Genomic DNA, 16,640 nt, shown 5'->3' on the forward strand with positions numbered 1-16,640 from the left:
AGACATTGTTAAAATGCAGGAATGCACTTTATTTACAAGAATAAGGTGCACCCTTGTGTTTCCCCTAGCGCAAAAAAGCTGCCTAGCACCAGTCACCATGTTTCAAGAGTGCTGTGCTGCAGGGAGAATTGTTTATGTGCGAGAAGGGACACCTTCCTGCACATAAACAATCGATAATGCCGATTTACTCTTTGTATGTGTGCTGCAGAATGCAGTACACATGAAAAGAGCCAAAGACAAGGAAAAATTAATAATTTCTCCTCGTACCGCCATTCTAATACCTGCTATTCCATGGCGTTCATTTCTGGCACTGCCTCAACCTCGTAAATCTGGGCCGCGTCAAAAAGCAATGGGTGTTACAGTGGAACGCCCACACTAACACCCCTTTGCCCGAAGGACTGCGGCGCAAAGAGGCATATTTACAAGGTGTCAACGGCATTCAAGTCTTGCTAAGTGGCTTAGCGTCACTAAATATGGAAAATGGCAATCCTCTGGCAATAGGGGCCTCTGTGTTTTTAGTGCAACTAATGATGAAACATGAAGGTGCTGAGGATTTAAGGGGCATATGTAGCTGCCACACTCTATGGCCAAGCCCCTACATAGTTGGTATTAAGAGCAGAAAAGTTGCTTAAAGTTATGACAATTATAAACATTTTACTAGTGTGTGTGAACGTGAATGAAGCCTTTTGGTCCTAAAAATGTCCTATATATGTCCTACAAATGGTCTGCACTTTTGGAGGAATACAGATTCTTCATGCCTCATTAAGAGCCTGAATAAATATGACCACATCATCCCCATGCTGATGGTACTCCACTGGCTCCCTTTGCCTGCCCAGACCATCTAAAAACCATCTGCATCATTTACAAAGCCATAACGACCCACACCTGACTGCCAAGCTCACCACCTCTAGTTGCTCTTGACACATTTGTAGCCAGCATAGCATCATATTGGAGATGAAAAATTGATCTATGCACCAAGTCCATTAAGACAAAAGAAAGATTTTCCTATTTAAAGAACAATATATTATGATGCAGTGCTAGTTCACAATCCAGCTACTCCTCCAATCACATGCTGTGTCTTTTAGTCTGTAAAGTGCTCCGCTGCCTTTCAGTTAGGTTTGCATACCATCAATATCACATAAAAACATTTTCCGTCTGTTACATATTCTTGAAAAAATGTAGGTTAAGGTATAGCCTATGAAAGATATCTATTAATGTTATGCATGAGGCTTAGAAGTGTGCCCCAAACGAGAGTCCTAAGTGAGGAAAGAAGGGGCATAATATTCTTTTTTTTTTATGAACAAGTTTTTATTAATTTCACAAAAAGCACCAGCCAATCATCACAACACCATGATAACATATGAATATATGCAATATTCTGAACAACCCATATGACAAGGAAGTACAAATTCAAAATGATATACATTTGAGTATCCCCAGCAAGGCTAAACCATACCCCCCAACGTTAGGCCACCACTTCTTGGGACAGCCACACGCCTCGTACATGGTCTTTTCCTGCGTGGCGCACCAGTCAACCCCAGCCCGCCATCGCCCAACGTTGGGGGGGTCACGATATTTCTAGGCGGTCGCTATATCTCTTTTAGCCACCACCATTGCTGTGGTATAAAACAATTTTTCATTTCTGGACCCATCTAGTCCGTCTGTGATGCCTAAGATCGCGTGTTTCAGGTCATGTGGGATGTCCCACCCCAGGACTTCTGTGAGTTGCTCCTCAATGTCACCCAGAATCGCGCTAAGCGTGGACAGGCGCATACCATATGGAGAAAGTCAGCGGATTCGTGATCGCAAATAGCACAGGTGGGGGTCTGGCGTAGTCCTGCGCGATGCAGGTGCGCAGGGGTCAGATAGGCGGCATGTAAGAAATAGAGCTGTACCATGCGCAGTTTGGCGGAGGCGGTAACTGTCCTGGGGACCATAAGGGCGTTGCGTCAGTTCTCCTCCTCCAAGGTGCCCACCCGATCCTCCCATTGAACCTGCAGCCGATCCAAGGATGTTGGGGTGTTGTTAATCAGTGTCCGATAGATGGGATAGATGCTCCCGCTCCCCAGATCCCCCAGCATGATTTGTGCCTCAGGAGGGCTATGGTCAGGAAGCTGTGTACCAGTCGTGAGGTGCGCTTGAAGAGCATGGCACAGCTGTAGATATTGATAAAACTGCGAGTAATGTAGGGAGTGTCTAGTTTGAAGGTCTTGAAAAGAGCGCATATGATCGCCTACCCATACATTGCCCAATTGAGAAATACCTATAAGATCCCAGGACCGAAAACCCTGCAGCCCATTGACCTCCCTGAGTCAAGTGCCCTGCCACCAGGGCGTACATTCGGTCAGTGTGTGTGTCCACTTTCTATGTCTTAACACGGCCCGCCAGGCCAGCAGCACAGAATGCATCACCTCTGGCAGACGAGACAGAATAAGCTCCCCATACAGCATCGACAGAACACTGGATAATCCCAGCTCACTGAGCTCCAGCCTTTATGCCGGATCAGACCAGCCCCCATTAAACCAATCATGCAAAGATAGCAGACGCGTGGCCAGGTAGCATAAATATAACTGGGTCATCCCCAGGCCCCTGTCAAATTAAGGGATCCTGCAGATGCCCAGAGCCAAGCGGGCCCTCCCCTTCCCCCAGAGGAACTTAGAAGCCATGATGTCAAGGTCCCGGAACCAGGAACTCGGGAAGTTGAGGGGGTTGTTTTGAAGCATATAAAGGAATCTGGGTAGAATCATCATTTTGAAAAGTGCGACTCTCCCCATGGGGTTCATTTCGAAGGTCAGCCTTATCCCTTATCACCAGTGAAGTAACATTGAGAGCCCAGCTAAGTTCAGGGAGTTCAAGGAGTAAAGTCACCTATATCCCTTGATTCTCAAATGATTGGCGGTGGAGGAGTATGTTGGCTGAGGGGCCCCCCTCAGCCAGCACAGGACCCCCCCATGCTGCCGGGACTTACCAGCCGCCGAGGTAGTTTTGCGTCGGTCTTCTGAACACACAGGCCACTTCCCCAACGGCCAACACCGCTCACTGTCAGCTCACGGCCCCCGGCCGCTGGAAACAGCAGTTGGCACCACCGCAGCCCCGTCGGGCATCCAGGATCCGCAGTGTGAGCCCCTTGCAGGCAAAGGCAGAGGGCAGCTCAACGCCGGGTGTGTTCGGCAGCTGCGGCCAGGCGAAGGTCCTTCAGCCGCCCGATCAGCAGCCGGTTGTCCCCAGCCCCTACCACCCGATGTGACGATCGAAGGTGCAGCGGCAGCGCAGGGGCAACGGGGGTGGCAGCGGGAGTCCTTGGTGAATTCAGGCCAAGGGACAGCTTCGCACCTAGCACAGCGTTTACAGGATCGGCGAGCGGGGCCAGGCCTCCACACACGCCCGTGCCAGAACAGCCGCCACAGGGAGGGAGGCAGAGGCAGCAATCGAAACCCCGCAGTTCACTTCCAGACACCACCGATCCTGGGGGAAGGCCCTCACAATTTTCCAGGCACCCAGGCCGGGTTACGACCAGCAAGTTCCCGAGGCCACAGGAAGCACCTTTCAGATCAGAGGAGTCACCATCTTGGGTGCAGGTCCCTGCCGGCCGATTGAGCCCGTCACTACAGCGGCCCACGAAAGTTTCCACAGCTGAGGGTGTAGCCGGAGGTGCAGTGATGACCGGGCGACCAGTCTTACGGTTGTATGGCTCTCTGGATGGGTCGATTATGGACGGATGGCGGAGGGGTCTGGGAGCACACTCAAGGTGCCACCATCTTGGCTCGTCAAGCCACGCCCCACGGCATAATATTCTTATGGTGTAGAAGACACTTTTAGTCACTTGGTTAGCTTTATATTGAAATGAGGAGCTACAGCCCTTGATTACAGCCAGGTTCTTAACTTCTGCTGTGTAGATTTGGGGTTGACAGTTTTATTAATCCAAACCGTGGTGGGGCTATGTTGTAGCTGTGCTTTACAAGTGTGGCTCTCAGTTTTTTGGGAGAAACTGAACATCTTGTGGTTCTGTAGCATCCAGATGTCTACTGTCTGTGTGCACTGATTGAGTCATGATAAGTCCAGTCTGTTCTACTTTTCAAATGATCTGGGTGTCTACAGTGTAACTGTAGCAAGTAAACGTGAAGGGTTTGAATTTTGCCACTAGTGAGGGGAAAAACATTACAAAATAGGGGGTAATCATGAGACCTTGAGGGAAACTAAACACATTGGTGAATGTTGGTGAGCAGAAAGGCATAAGCAAGACAATTTGGACTCTAGCTGCCAGGTAGGTGTATATTCAACTAAGAATGTTGCTTGAATTCCTGTGCCCGTAGGCTTTGGCATTCATGGTCAACAGTGTCAAAGGCTGCTGACAGGTCAAGAAGGATAAGGGCAGCCAGAGTTAGAGTGAATTGGATGCTATTGGATCCCCTCATCCTACATAGAGGGACAAGACAAGGTTGCCCGCTGTCCCCAGTGAAATGTGCATTGGAGCTGGAGCACCTTGACTGACTGGGGGTTAGGAAGGATGCCCTGGTGAGAGGGCTGACATGGGAGGCGATATGAGATCAGTGAATATCAATGTATGCAGACGATGTACTACTATATATGGCAGATCCAATGGTGACAGTGCGGCAAATTATGCACATTTCTACAGTCATCGGGGACTTGGGAATTCTGTATTAACTGGTGTGGATCAGACCTTACCCCCCTGTTGAGTTGGCCCTAGACTGACTAATTAAAATGTCCATTCGGGATCGATTCTGGGGGACGGAAATACTTGGGTATGTACATTACAATAGATGTGGAACAGTTTTAGGCACAACCTATATATGGTCCTTTGAAACTTCAGCTATGACATCACACACTGGTGAGCACTGAAGCTGTGTCTATTGGGAAGGGTGTCAATGTTTAAAAGGGTTGTGCTGCCTACATTTATTTATGTCCTCCAGAACAATCCCTACTGGATCTCAGCAGATTTTTTTTTTAGTTGTATTAAAAGTCCAGATGTTACTATGGGATGAAGGAGCACCACGGATAGCCATGGCCAAGCTGACAAGGGGTGTATAAATGTAAATGTAAATGTATTTGAGCTTATATAGCGCACAGCTACCCACAAAGGGTTTCCCGGCGCTTGCTTAGGGAACCCGTCCTGGTATTCCACTGTGAGATAACCCCGACAGGGTATCCACAAGGTGAAAGCCAGGCATCCCGCCGCGAGGGGCCGTTGTGGAGATTAAGCAAGCTATTGCCCAGAGTCGCAGAGTGTGAACCCGTGAGTTGAGAAGGCACCGGAGCGAGAATTATCGAGTCCGTGGAATTTTTGAGCCCAAGACCCGCCGAGGCGGGGAATTGAACCCTGGTCCAGGGCCGATCTCAGCTTCCGGGTCTGCCGCCTCTAACCCCTGAGCCACACTTCTCCACATATATGTATATATCTGTATATGCAGGAGGAATAGCACTTCCTGATAAAGAAGAGTATTACTGGTCCTCTCAATTGACTGGGACTACTGAATGGGTCTTTACTCCCCTGGATGAAGCATCCTTGGGGGAGGACAGACAAACAATGAAGCCGAGGGTACCTGGCTGCATCAGACCGCAAGACGATTTAAAGTAAGATTGCTACAACACATGTGAACGACTGTGAATATCTGGGACGAGGCCACATGACACCTCAAATGGGAAGGGATTATAACAAAAGAAATACCACTGTGGGACAGTAATGTGTTAAAGGAAGTAGGAAGGCTCAAATGATTTCATAAATGGAATATAATAGAAAATAAGAGACTTGGGGGAGACAGAGTGCTTGGCCGCCTGGAAACAGCTACAAAGAGAGTATGTTATGGCCGACAATGTGATATTTAGATATCCGCAACTGAGGCATGTCATTGAGGCGCAAATATCCCCAAAAACTGTTATGGAGGGCGCACCTCCTCTGGACGCAAGATATTACTTAAACTTATCCTATTATGCCTCATCTATAATAAGATAATCAACAATGATGGTGACCCACTGGTCACTGCAAGAGATCAATGGGAGAAAGATGTGGGCAGATTTCAGTAAGGGGGATGGGAACAAGCAGATAGCTCCCCAAGGGAGGTTGCAGTAAAAACGATTACAGACTAGTCCATCTAAAATTCTTACATAAGGGTTAGCTAATCAGAATACTCCTTGCAAAGACTGGGTCTGCACACACAAACCTCTACCTTAGAGGAGGTGGACACCCAGGTACCTACCTCCACATATTATGGGATTGCCCGACTCTGCTACCTTTCCGGAAGGGGATGGAAACGTGTCACGATAATATTGTGGCGGCAAGGGTACCATGAGACCAAAAGACCTATAGGCTAGATATTTGGGGAGAAATCGATTTTACTAACTATATGAAGTTATTTTTCCAATTCGGACCAATTGTTGTCCGGCGGTACAGTATTAGCCAATATAGCCCCAGAACTACAGCAATGAAAGAAATTCTTGGACTAGCGTATGTTGGCAGAGAGGATGCCTAAAAAGTGGGCTAAGATTTGGCTACCGTGAGAAAATCAGGAGTGTATAACGGTATGCTTCTGGAAGGCCTTGATACAACAAGAAACCAATATGCTTTTAGGAAACCGGACCAGATTCTTCACATGACAAAACTGAATTTGATGAAATAATGTAAAAGGTGTACTTTTTTCTGTGCTTATGTAGCGTGCACTTGCTTTGTTAAACAAACATATTTCCCAAGAAAACAAGAGTCGAAGGGCAGTCATTTTGTTAGAATCTGCAGTGTTCTTGAAGTCGTCCTAGGTTGCATTTAGTGCAGATTCGGTGTCTCTTTCAAAAAGACAACATTTCTGTCTAAGAGGAGGTTGTTTTGGTTGCAGAACTCAGGGATTTGAGTAAAATCTGCTTTTTATTAGTTAGCTTCAGAAGAAGCAGTTAATTGGCGATCAGAAAGGACTTAGAAGGATGACAATTTTCTGGATAATGGAAATAATAGAGGGTATTATATAGAAGGGCTACTACATGAATATGTTATTTGCTTTTCTCTTTCGATACAGGGTCGGACAGGCCCATAGGGCAATCAGGTAGGGATGGGCTGGTTTGCCAGATCACAGTGTGAGTCAGTTTCATGGCCAGGTAGGCCGATTTTTGCTGTTTTCCTTGATATGATCACTTCGCTAACGGAGGCCACTTTTATTTTGGTGCCCGGGCCTATTTTTTGTCCTCGTTCGATCTTTTTTTTGTATTCACATGCTAATAACAAGAAGTATATTAAAAATGTCCTGCAGCTCGATGGTACCACTTGTTTGCAAGAGAATTAGGGAAAGTTCTGTCATTGCTCGTCACCTGGACCCAAGCAAGATGTCTATGAGACTTCACCCAAAGCTTGAATTATGAGGATACAGGAGATAACACAGTCTGAAGAGCTTCCTTCCTGGTTCCACAGTCTCGTGTCAGACGAGACATATCTGCTCTTACAGTACATTAGGGCTCTGCAGTTGGCGGTGCTTAGTCTAGCAACCCCTCTGGCACCACTTCCTGTGCTGTTCTGGTCGATGTTTTTATCGAACCGGGGTGACCAAGCACTTTCTGGCAGTTTATTTTTATTTGCCTTCAGTTATCTCCTCTCAAGCCTGTATTTGTTATTTCTTATAATCAATAGGGCTCCCGGTTTTATGGTATTTATTTTTGGGCCATTTCCATCTGTATTTAAAAGAAGCAACATTTTCTGTATTCATCCATGTTTAAAAATAAATGCAGATAGAAAACACAATTTCTGTCTGTATCTATCTGTAAAAATCCGTAAAAACGGAAAACAGGGAGCCTTACTTATAAAGTACAACTCGAGGAAAGGCCACCAACGTATTTCAGGGTGAAATGATGATCTGTGGGAAACACTCCCTTTCAGGAATGGGGTCCAGTCTGGCACCCACAAACACTGCCTGTGCACCCCAATCTCCATAAGCATCAACGCTAGAAGATCCAAAACCTGGAGCCCCAAGTTCTGCCAAAGCGCCTCGATCTTGAAACGCGGCTCCATCAGCATGTTCCAATACTGGACCCCACGCTCGGTGCCACAAGGACACCATGCGCCTCAGTCCTGAACTGCTGTTCTATTGCCAAACTCAAATGTACTCATTTCATTGGCCTTTGAGGGATAAACGCTAGAATCTGCACCACTTTTTTTTGCCACAATGCGTTGCATGTTGCACACAGATCACAGCGGCAGGATTCCCACATTTATCTTTAGAGAACCGCATTTGCTTACCCAGCCTCCTCTTCTCTTGAGCCACGTCACCAGGGTCTTGCGCACAAACTCGCCCATGCAATCCACTATTGTGTGCACCATTGCAGGCTGCGAATGCTTGACGCAGTCCACTGCTAGACCTGCTGCCACAGCATACAGCGAGACCACTTTTCCCCACGTAATGCCTGCAATAACATAGAAAAATAGGGATTTTATGGCAGATCAAAATTAGTGGAAACCTATTTGCAAGTGGGAAGGGGTCCGGCTGGAACCCCTTTCCCTATGAAAATGTTTGACACAATATTTTTTAAGACCAGGCAGTGGTCCCACGGACCACTGCCTACTTTTAACAAATGAAACTTTAACATTTCATTTTCTTTTTAGAAATGCATCCGGTTTTCCTTTATGGAAAACAGGCTGCATAAAAACATTTAGAAAAAGATTGCTTTAGCATTAGCAAAGCCAATAGGTCTCACCTATGCAAGAGCTGTTGGCTTTGCCAATGTATTTTAACCATGTTGTACAACAATGTGGCTACTGTTCAGCATGGCTAAGTGTGGAGGAAAGTGGTGTGGAGGGCTGTGGAGTGGTGAAGAGTGGAGTAGAGTGTCATAGAGTGAAGTGCCATAGAATGGAGTACAGTGTCGTAGAGTGCAGTGCCATAGAGTGGAGTGGCATAGAGTTTAGTGCCATGGCGTGAAGTGGCATAGAGTGGAGGGGCATAGAGTGGAGTGTCAGAGTTTAGTTGCACAGAGTGGAGTAATGTGTCGTAGAGTGGAGTGGCATAGAGTGCACTGCCATATACTGAAGTGGAGTAGAGTAGAGTACACTAGCATGGCATAGAGTAAAGTGTCATGGAGTGGCTAGAGTTGAGTAAAGTGGTGTGGAGTGTCGTAGAGTGGGGCGGCTTAGAGTGGCATAGAGTATTGTATAGTGGAGTGTCAAAGTGGAATGTCGTAGAGTGGATTGTCGTAGAGTGGAATGGCATAGAATGTAGTGTCCTAGAGTGGAGTAGCATACAGTGTCCTAGACTGAGGTTTTGTAGATTGGAGTGGCATATAATGAAGTAGAGTGGCCAAAAGTGAAGTAGCATACAATGGAGTACAGTAGAGAGTTGTACAGTGGAGTGTCATAGAGTGGTGTGTCATAGAGTGGAGTGTCGTAGAGTGGTGTGTCGTAGAGTGGAGTGTCGTAGAGTGGAGTGTCGTAGAGTGGAGTGTCGTAGAGTGGATTGGGTTAGAGTGAAGTGGAGTAGATAGGAGTGGCGTAAAGTGGAATAGAATGTCGTAGCGCTGGAGTGTCGTAAAGTGGAGAATGCATGGCGTGGTAGAGCCCTGCCATTAAAGACAATACATTTTCAATTGAAACGACCATTACATTTGGACATAGAGTTATACTGTTAGAAAATATACAGCACATAAATGATAATGTGTAGGCTCGTCCCGGTGGGAGCCGAACACTCTTTCACCTCCTCAGAGGGTTCCTTTGCCGCAGGGACGGAGACTGGAGCGGGATAAAGCTGTGCAAGCAGTGGCGGAGATTAGCCATGGAGACACAAGCCCGAACAATAATTTCAATGAACATGACATGGACAAATCCGAAGGCTCAAGGTCGAGCAGTGTGCATGAGGAATCAGATGCTGAACTCCCGGACATTACCCCTCAAACTGCAGACAGCATAATCTGAAGATCGCACACCAGGTCATATGAAAAGGGATTGCCTACTGCTAGGAGAGGTCCTTTACTAACAGCTGCGTCTAATGGTGGCAACCTGGGGACAGTGTTGAAAAGGTTGGGGCCACCACTATCTACACTGATCTAAGAGAGGGGTCTGGGGGAGATCTGGGTCCAACATGGTCAGAGTACGCCTCTCACCTTTTACGATTAACTGTTCAAATGCCTTAGTTTGGATGGGAACTTCTTTGTATGTACCTGTCCTGGGGAGGGGGAGTTGGGGTGTTCTTATGGTTGAGGGGATTTGGTTTGGGGCCAGGCATGTCACGAGGGGGAACTATTCCGAGGTAGACTGTGGCTCGCACAATGGGACCCACCATAGGTATTAAATGTATCTCTTGGCACGTTAGGGGGATGCACACCATGATCCGGCGTCATAAAATACATATATATCTGACCAGGAGAGGGGTGCAGATAGCACTGTTGCAGGAAACCCACTTATCGCAGAAGGAAGGAGCTGCGTTACAGTGACGATGGAGATACTCAGCGTTTGCCAGGGGGACTCTGGTCAGGGTTCTTAGACAAATTCCAAATCCAGAGGGCAGATTTGCGGTGGTCTCTGGGAGATTGGCTGGACGGGATATAGCGATAGGAAGTATCTATGCCCCTAATGTAGATCAACCTGCATTTCTAGCACAACTATCGCAGACACTAGCACCAGTGTTGACTGGTTCTGTGCTATTGGGGGGATTTCAACAGTATTACTGACGTCAACTTGGACTACTCCCACCTGCCGCTTCCTGACACTCCCACACACAGAGTTGCTGAGGCTAGGCGAGACTGGCAGCACCACTGGGGGTTGACGTACACCTGGAGAGCTCACCACCAGGGGGAGAGAGACTTTTCTGCCTTACATGAGTTGCACAGTCTCCTAGACTCGATCCTGTGCTCCCCGGATGTGCATGGAGGGGTCACCCTGAGTGAATACTTGACTAGGAAGATGCCTCTGATCACAATCCCCTGCTGGTGTTCTTGGACTGGATACGGACTAGGCCTACAATCCCTAGCTGGCGGTTGAGATCGGAGGTACTGGAGGATCAGGTGTTTCGAGCCACGATAAGCACTGCTATAGAGGAATATTTCCTAACTAATGCCAACACAGCGACAAGCCCACTCATTGAATGGGATGCTTTTAAAACTGTTATTAGGGGCCGGTGTATTGGAGCAATGGGGGGGTGCGGAGGGTCCTCCTGCGGGATGTACAGAACGCGGAACAGCAGCTTCGGGAAGTAGAGAAGGGTAGACCGGAGAGGGTGGACAAACAGGCAGATTGCCTTGCGGACAGAGAGTCTATGGCACCGCAGGTGGAAAGGTTGCACTGTTTCGATTACAGATCCTACACGGCTCGGGCCCATGCTGAGAGAGAAGTCTGGAGCATTGCTGGCTTGGCTGGCCAATCCGGCATGCAGGGGGTCGACGATCCTGGAACTGTGGGGGAGGAACGACGAGGTCTATTATGGCCAGCAAGATATTAACCTCCAGTTATTGGAATATTATACTACCTTATTACAGAGTAAGCTCGACCCAACAGTGCTAGAGGAGGCAGGATTTCTAGAGGATGCAGAACTTCCTCATGTCGATGCTGATGCTGCAGAGGCCCTGGGTAGGGAAGTCGAAATTGGAAAGGTGTGAGGCGCCATAAAACACATGGCCAGGAACAGGACTCCAATGACGGATGGGCTCTCGATTGAGTTTTATTCAACTTTTGTGACATATTGGCTCCCCAATTGATGGCCCTATATAATAGAGCTAAACGAGATGGCTATCTACCCACTTCAACAAGAGAAGCGGTAATCATCCTGCTTTTAAAACCTGGCAAGCCAGCTTGAGATCGAACTGTATATTGACCCATCGCCATGCTCATCTTAGATTATAAGATATTGAGTCGCATATTAGCGAGCTGACTGATGACCCTTATGATGACACTCGTACATGTGAACCAAGCGGGTTTTATTCCATCCAGGAATACCGCACTGAATATACGTAGACTTCTACGACTACTGGATGCGACCAAGTACAACAAAAAAGAGGCTTGCATTCTATGAATCGATATTGAGAAAGCTTTTGATAGCCTTGAGTAGCCGTATCTTTTTATAGTCCTGAGAGCGTTCAGGCTGGGAGAAAGTTGTGTAGCCTGGAAGGCAATCCTATATTAGAATTCTACTGCTAGAGTTCGGACGGGAGGACTGATTTCAGAGGCCTGTGAAGTGGGCAGGGGAACGAGACAAGGATGCCCGCTGTCTCCCCTCTTGTTCACGCTGGTGGTGGAACCTCTCGCCGTGCATGGAAGATCAGGCCGCCACTCTCTGGGATTGGAAATGATGGGTCAACCCCAATTTATAGCACTATATGCGGACGATCTCTTTATGTTCCTAGCTAAATTTGGAGATGCCTTGCGGGGAGCCAAAGACCTGTTGGGTAGACTGGGAAGAGTTGCAGGACCCAAGGTCAACTGGACCAAGACATGCCTTTTTCCTGCTCTAGCAGGGAGGGTTGGCCCGCTAGAAACAACAGGTGTGATGTGGGAAAACAGATGCCTGACTTATCTGGGTGTAATAATATACCACAACCCTGCAGATTTATTAGAAGGCAACATAGGGCGAGCAATACCAGGAACCAAAAGTAATTTTGAATTCTGGGGGACCCTCCCGCTGTTGGTGGAAGGTAGGGTGGCACTCTTGCTCCGCGAGAAGCGGTCGCTCCCCACGCTCCCTGCCTAAATTACTCTGCAAATACTGCTTGCCTGCTAGAAGCTTGAGGACTGGGTATCGTAGCGCTCTAGTGCATTGTTTGCTTGGTATCATAGCGCTCTAGTGCATTGTTTGCTTGGTGACGTAGCGCTTAATCTCTGTGTTTTGCCTGATATCGCATTTTACTGCTCGCAGCTGGGTACGCTTACTTTCAAAGCGTTCGCATTGCATAACTTCCGCTTTTGTAATAATAGACCAATTGTGCCGGTACTATCTGCCCATATCGTCATCCATATCTGTGCCCCCATTCTCGCTCAGTTACTGTTTTGTTATCGCTGCCATTTTGTTTGTTGTGCCTGCAACCAGCCTCCCCACCCCGCTCCCGCCTCCCAGCTGACCCTCCCTCGCACGGACTGTAAAAGGCTGCCCCGCCGGAAAAAGCGCTGTGACCTCTCTTGCTCCGCGAGAAGCGGTCGCTCCACACGCTCCCTGCCTAAATTACTCTGCAAATACTGCTTGCCTGCTAGAAGCTTGAGGACTGGGTATCGTAGCGCTCTAGTGCATTGTTTGCTTGGTATCATAGCGCTCTAGTGCATTGTTTGCTTGGTGACGTAGCGCTTAATCTCTGTGTTTTGCCTGATATCGCATTTTACTGCTCGCAGCTGGGTACGCTTACTTTCAAAGCGCTCGCATTGCATAACTTCCGCTTTTGTAATAAAAGACCGATTGTGCCGGTACCATCTGCCCATATCGTCATCCATATCTGTGCCCCATTCTCGCCCAGTTACTGTTTTGTTATCGCTGCCATTTTGTTTGTTGTGCCTGCAACCAGCCTCCCCACCCCGCTCCCGCCTCCCAGCTGACCCTCCCTCACTCCACCCCCTCCAACTTTCCACATATGTCTGAACAGTTAACGCGCAGCGTTCACGCGCTGCGGACGCGCCCCATGTGCGCCGAAGGTGTGCCAAAGGTAAGCCCGTCTACGCCCGTCCGCGCCTGGACCACGCCCAGCGCCAGACCCCCTGGCCCCCGCAAACCGCACTCATCCCGCATAACGTATGACGCCGCCACCCTCCTAGCCCTTAACCCCGGACGCACATCACAATGCTACGAAGCTGCCCCAGGACGTACCCACGGTCCCTTCACCTGCCACTCCTGCAAGTTCGCCTGCATCAAGACCCCCACCAAATCCACTAACTCCAAACACAGCTCCGACCCTAACCACCTGAAGTGCATCCTGCTAAACACCCGCTCGATCCACAGACACGCCACTGAACTCTGGGACCTACTCGACACTGCTTCACCGGACATCGCCTTCCTTACAGAAACCTGGATGAACGCCTCTTCAGCGCCCGACATCGCCATAGCCATCCCGGACGCTTTCAAGATCATCCGAAAAGACCGCACCAACCAAACAGGAGGAGGCATCGCCATCGTCCATAAGAACACCATCAGAATCACGACCAGCCTCGACGATAACCTTGCAACCGCCGAACACCTCCACTTTCAGATCCACACCGACCCCAGGACCACACTTAGAGGCACCCTCATCTACAGACCACCAGGAACCCGTTAACAATCAGCGAAGACATCACTGACTTCATCAGCCCACATGCCCTCGCCTCCGAGAACTACATGCTACTGGGAGACCTCAACTTCCACCTGGAAAAGAAAAACGACAGCAACACCACCACCCTTCTGGACAACCTGGCCAATCTTGGTCTCAAACAACTTGTTGACACCCCCACCCATATAGCCGGACATACGCTCGACCCAATCTTCACCTCCAGCAAGCACATCTCCTTCGATCACACCACAGCTCTCCATTGGACGGACCACAGCTGTGTTCACTTCAGCTACAAAACTACCTCGACCCACAACCCCCCACAACCTATTCCACGAAGAAACTGGAACAAAATCACCACCGACCAACTCCTCACATCGCTCAAACAAAACCCTCCCGCCCTCTCATCGGACCCAAACCAAGCGGCCACCAAACTCAAACAATGGATCACTCACAGGGCTGACGAACTAGCACCCTTGAAAAACCACCAAACCAAACAGGGTAGCAAAAAGGCCCCCTGGTTCAACGAGGACCTTAAGAAATCCAAGAAACTATGCCGTACTCTTGAGAAAACATGGAGAAAAAACCCAACCACTGACAACCTGACCACCTTCAAGACAGCCACCCGCAAACACCACCAACTGATCCGATCCACCAAGAAGTCAGCATTCAAGGATCGACTCGACAACAACGCCCAAAACAGCAAGGAACATTTCAACATCGTCAAAGAATTTACCAACCCCACCACAGCCTCAAACGACATTACTCCCTCCCAAGAACTCTGCGACTCGTTATCCTCTTTCTTTTACAACAAAATCGCCGACATACATAACAGCTTGGAGATCATTTCCAAAGAACAGTCCACTCCACCCACCTCCGAACCTAAACCGCCCTCTAACATCCTTAACGCCTGGAACCCAATCACCACTGAAGACACCATCCGCCTAATGAACTCCATCCATTCAGGCTCGCCAACCGACCCCTGTCCCCACCACATCTTCAACAAAGCAGACTCCATCATCGCACCCCATCTCCGTGATGTCATCAACTGCTCCTTCAACTCCGCTACCTTCCCAGAAAGCTGGAAACACGCCAAACTCAACGCCCTCTTGAAGAAACCCACAGCGGACCCCTCCGAACTTCAGAACTACCGCCCCATCTCCCTCCTCCCATTCCCTGCCAAAGTCATTGAGAAAGCCGTCAATAGACAGCTCGCCGCCTTCCTTGAATCCAACAACTCCCTCGACTCCTCACAGTCCGGCTTCCACCCTCTTCAACGTTTACATGAGTCCCCTCGCATCCATCGCGCGACAACACAACCTCAACATCATCTCTTACGCTGACGACACTCAGCTGATCCTTTCCCTTACCAAAGACCCTAACACCGCCAAAACCAACCTTCATGAAGGCATGAAAGAAGTAGCCGAATGGATGAAAAACAGCCGCCTAAAACTTAACTCAGACAAAACGGAAGTCCTCATCCTAGGATCATCCCCCTTTGCCTGGGACGACTCATGGTGGCCATCGGCCCTGGGCACGGCACCCATACCCACAAACCACGCACGCAACCTAGGCTTCATCCTAGACTCCTCCCTACTCGATGACCAGACAAGTCAACGCCGTCTCATCCTCTTGCTTTAACGTACTTTGTATGCTCAAAAAAATCTTTCGTTGTATCCCCACCGAAACAAGAAAGACTGTCACCCACGCTCTGGTCACTAGCCGACTGGACTATGGAAACACCCACTACGCCGGAACCACATCCAAATTACAGAAAAAACTCCAACGCATCCAAAACGCATCAGCCAGACTCATATTGGACATCCCGCGCCAAGCTCACATTACCGGTCACCTGAAAGACCTCCACTGGCTTCCCGTCAACAAGAGAATAACGTTCCGTCTCATCACCCACGCACACAAGGCCCTCTACAAACTAGGACCCGAATGCCTCAACACACGACTGTCCTTCTACACACCGACCCGCCAACTAAGATCCTCCAATCAAGCCCTCGCCGCAGTTCCGCGCATCCACAGATCCACCATGGGAGGAAGATCCTTCTCCTACTTGGCGGCCAAGACCTGGAATTCTCTCCCCACTCACCTCCGCCTTACCCAGAACCACATTTCCTTCAGGAAGGAACTTAAAACCTGGCTATTCGATAAATAATGCACCCCCTCCCCCAAGCGCCTTGAGACCCTCTGGGTGAGTAGTGCGCTATACAAATTCCTGAACTTGAACTTGAACTTGAACTATTAAAGATGGTCACATTACCTAGACTACTGTATTATTTCAGATCGCTACCACTCTGGATCCCGCACAGGCTTTTTGCCCAACTCAACACCCTGATCACAGGATCTCTATGGGGCACTGGGAGACGCAGAGTGGCGTTTACCACCCTGATGAGGCCCAGGGTGGAGGGGGGCTTTGCTGTGCCGGATTT

General features: G+C 48.9%; 1 protein-coding gene across 1 annotated transcript in view; it reads right to left on the reverse strand.

The window, feature by feature from the left end:
* The window catches only part of BOK (BCL2 family apoptosis regulator BOK), a 216,712-nt gene that overhangs the window by 94,550 nt on the left and 105,522 nt on the right, over positions 1-16,640 (reverse strand). Inside the window, exon 3 of the mRNA XM_086944009.1 lies at positions 8,234-8,397. Within this exon, the coding sequence (XP_086800135.1) occupies positions 8,234-8,397 (164 nt within the window). The remainder of the gene's footprint in view (positions 1-8,233; positions 8,398-16,640) is intronic.

Source organism: Lissotriton vulgaris, chromosome 11 (assembly GCF_964263255.1).
Source record: "Lissotriton vulgaris chromosome 11, aLisVul1.2, whole genome shotgun sequence".
Classification (NCBI taxonomy): Eukaryota; Metazoa; Chordata; class Amphibia; order Caudata; family Salamandridae; genus Lissotriton; species Lissotriton vulgaris.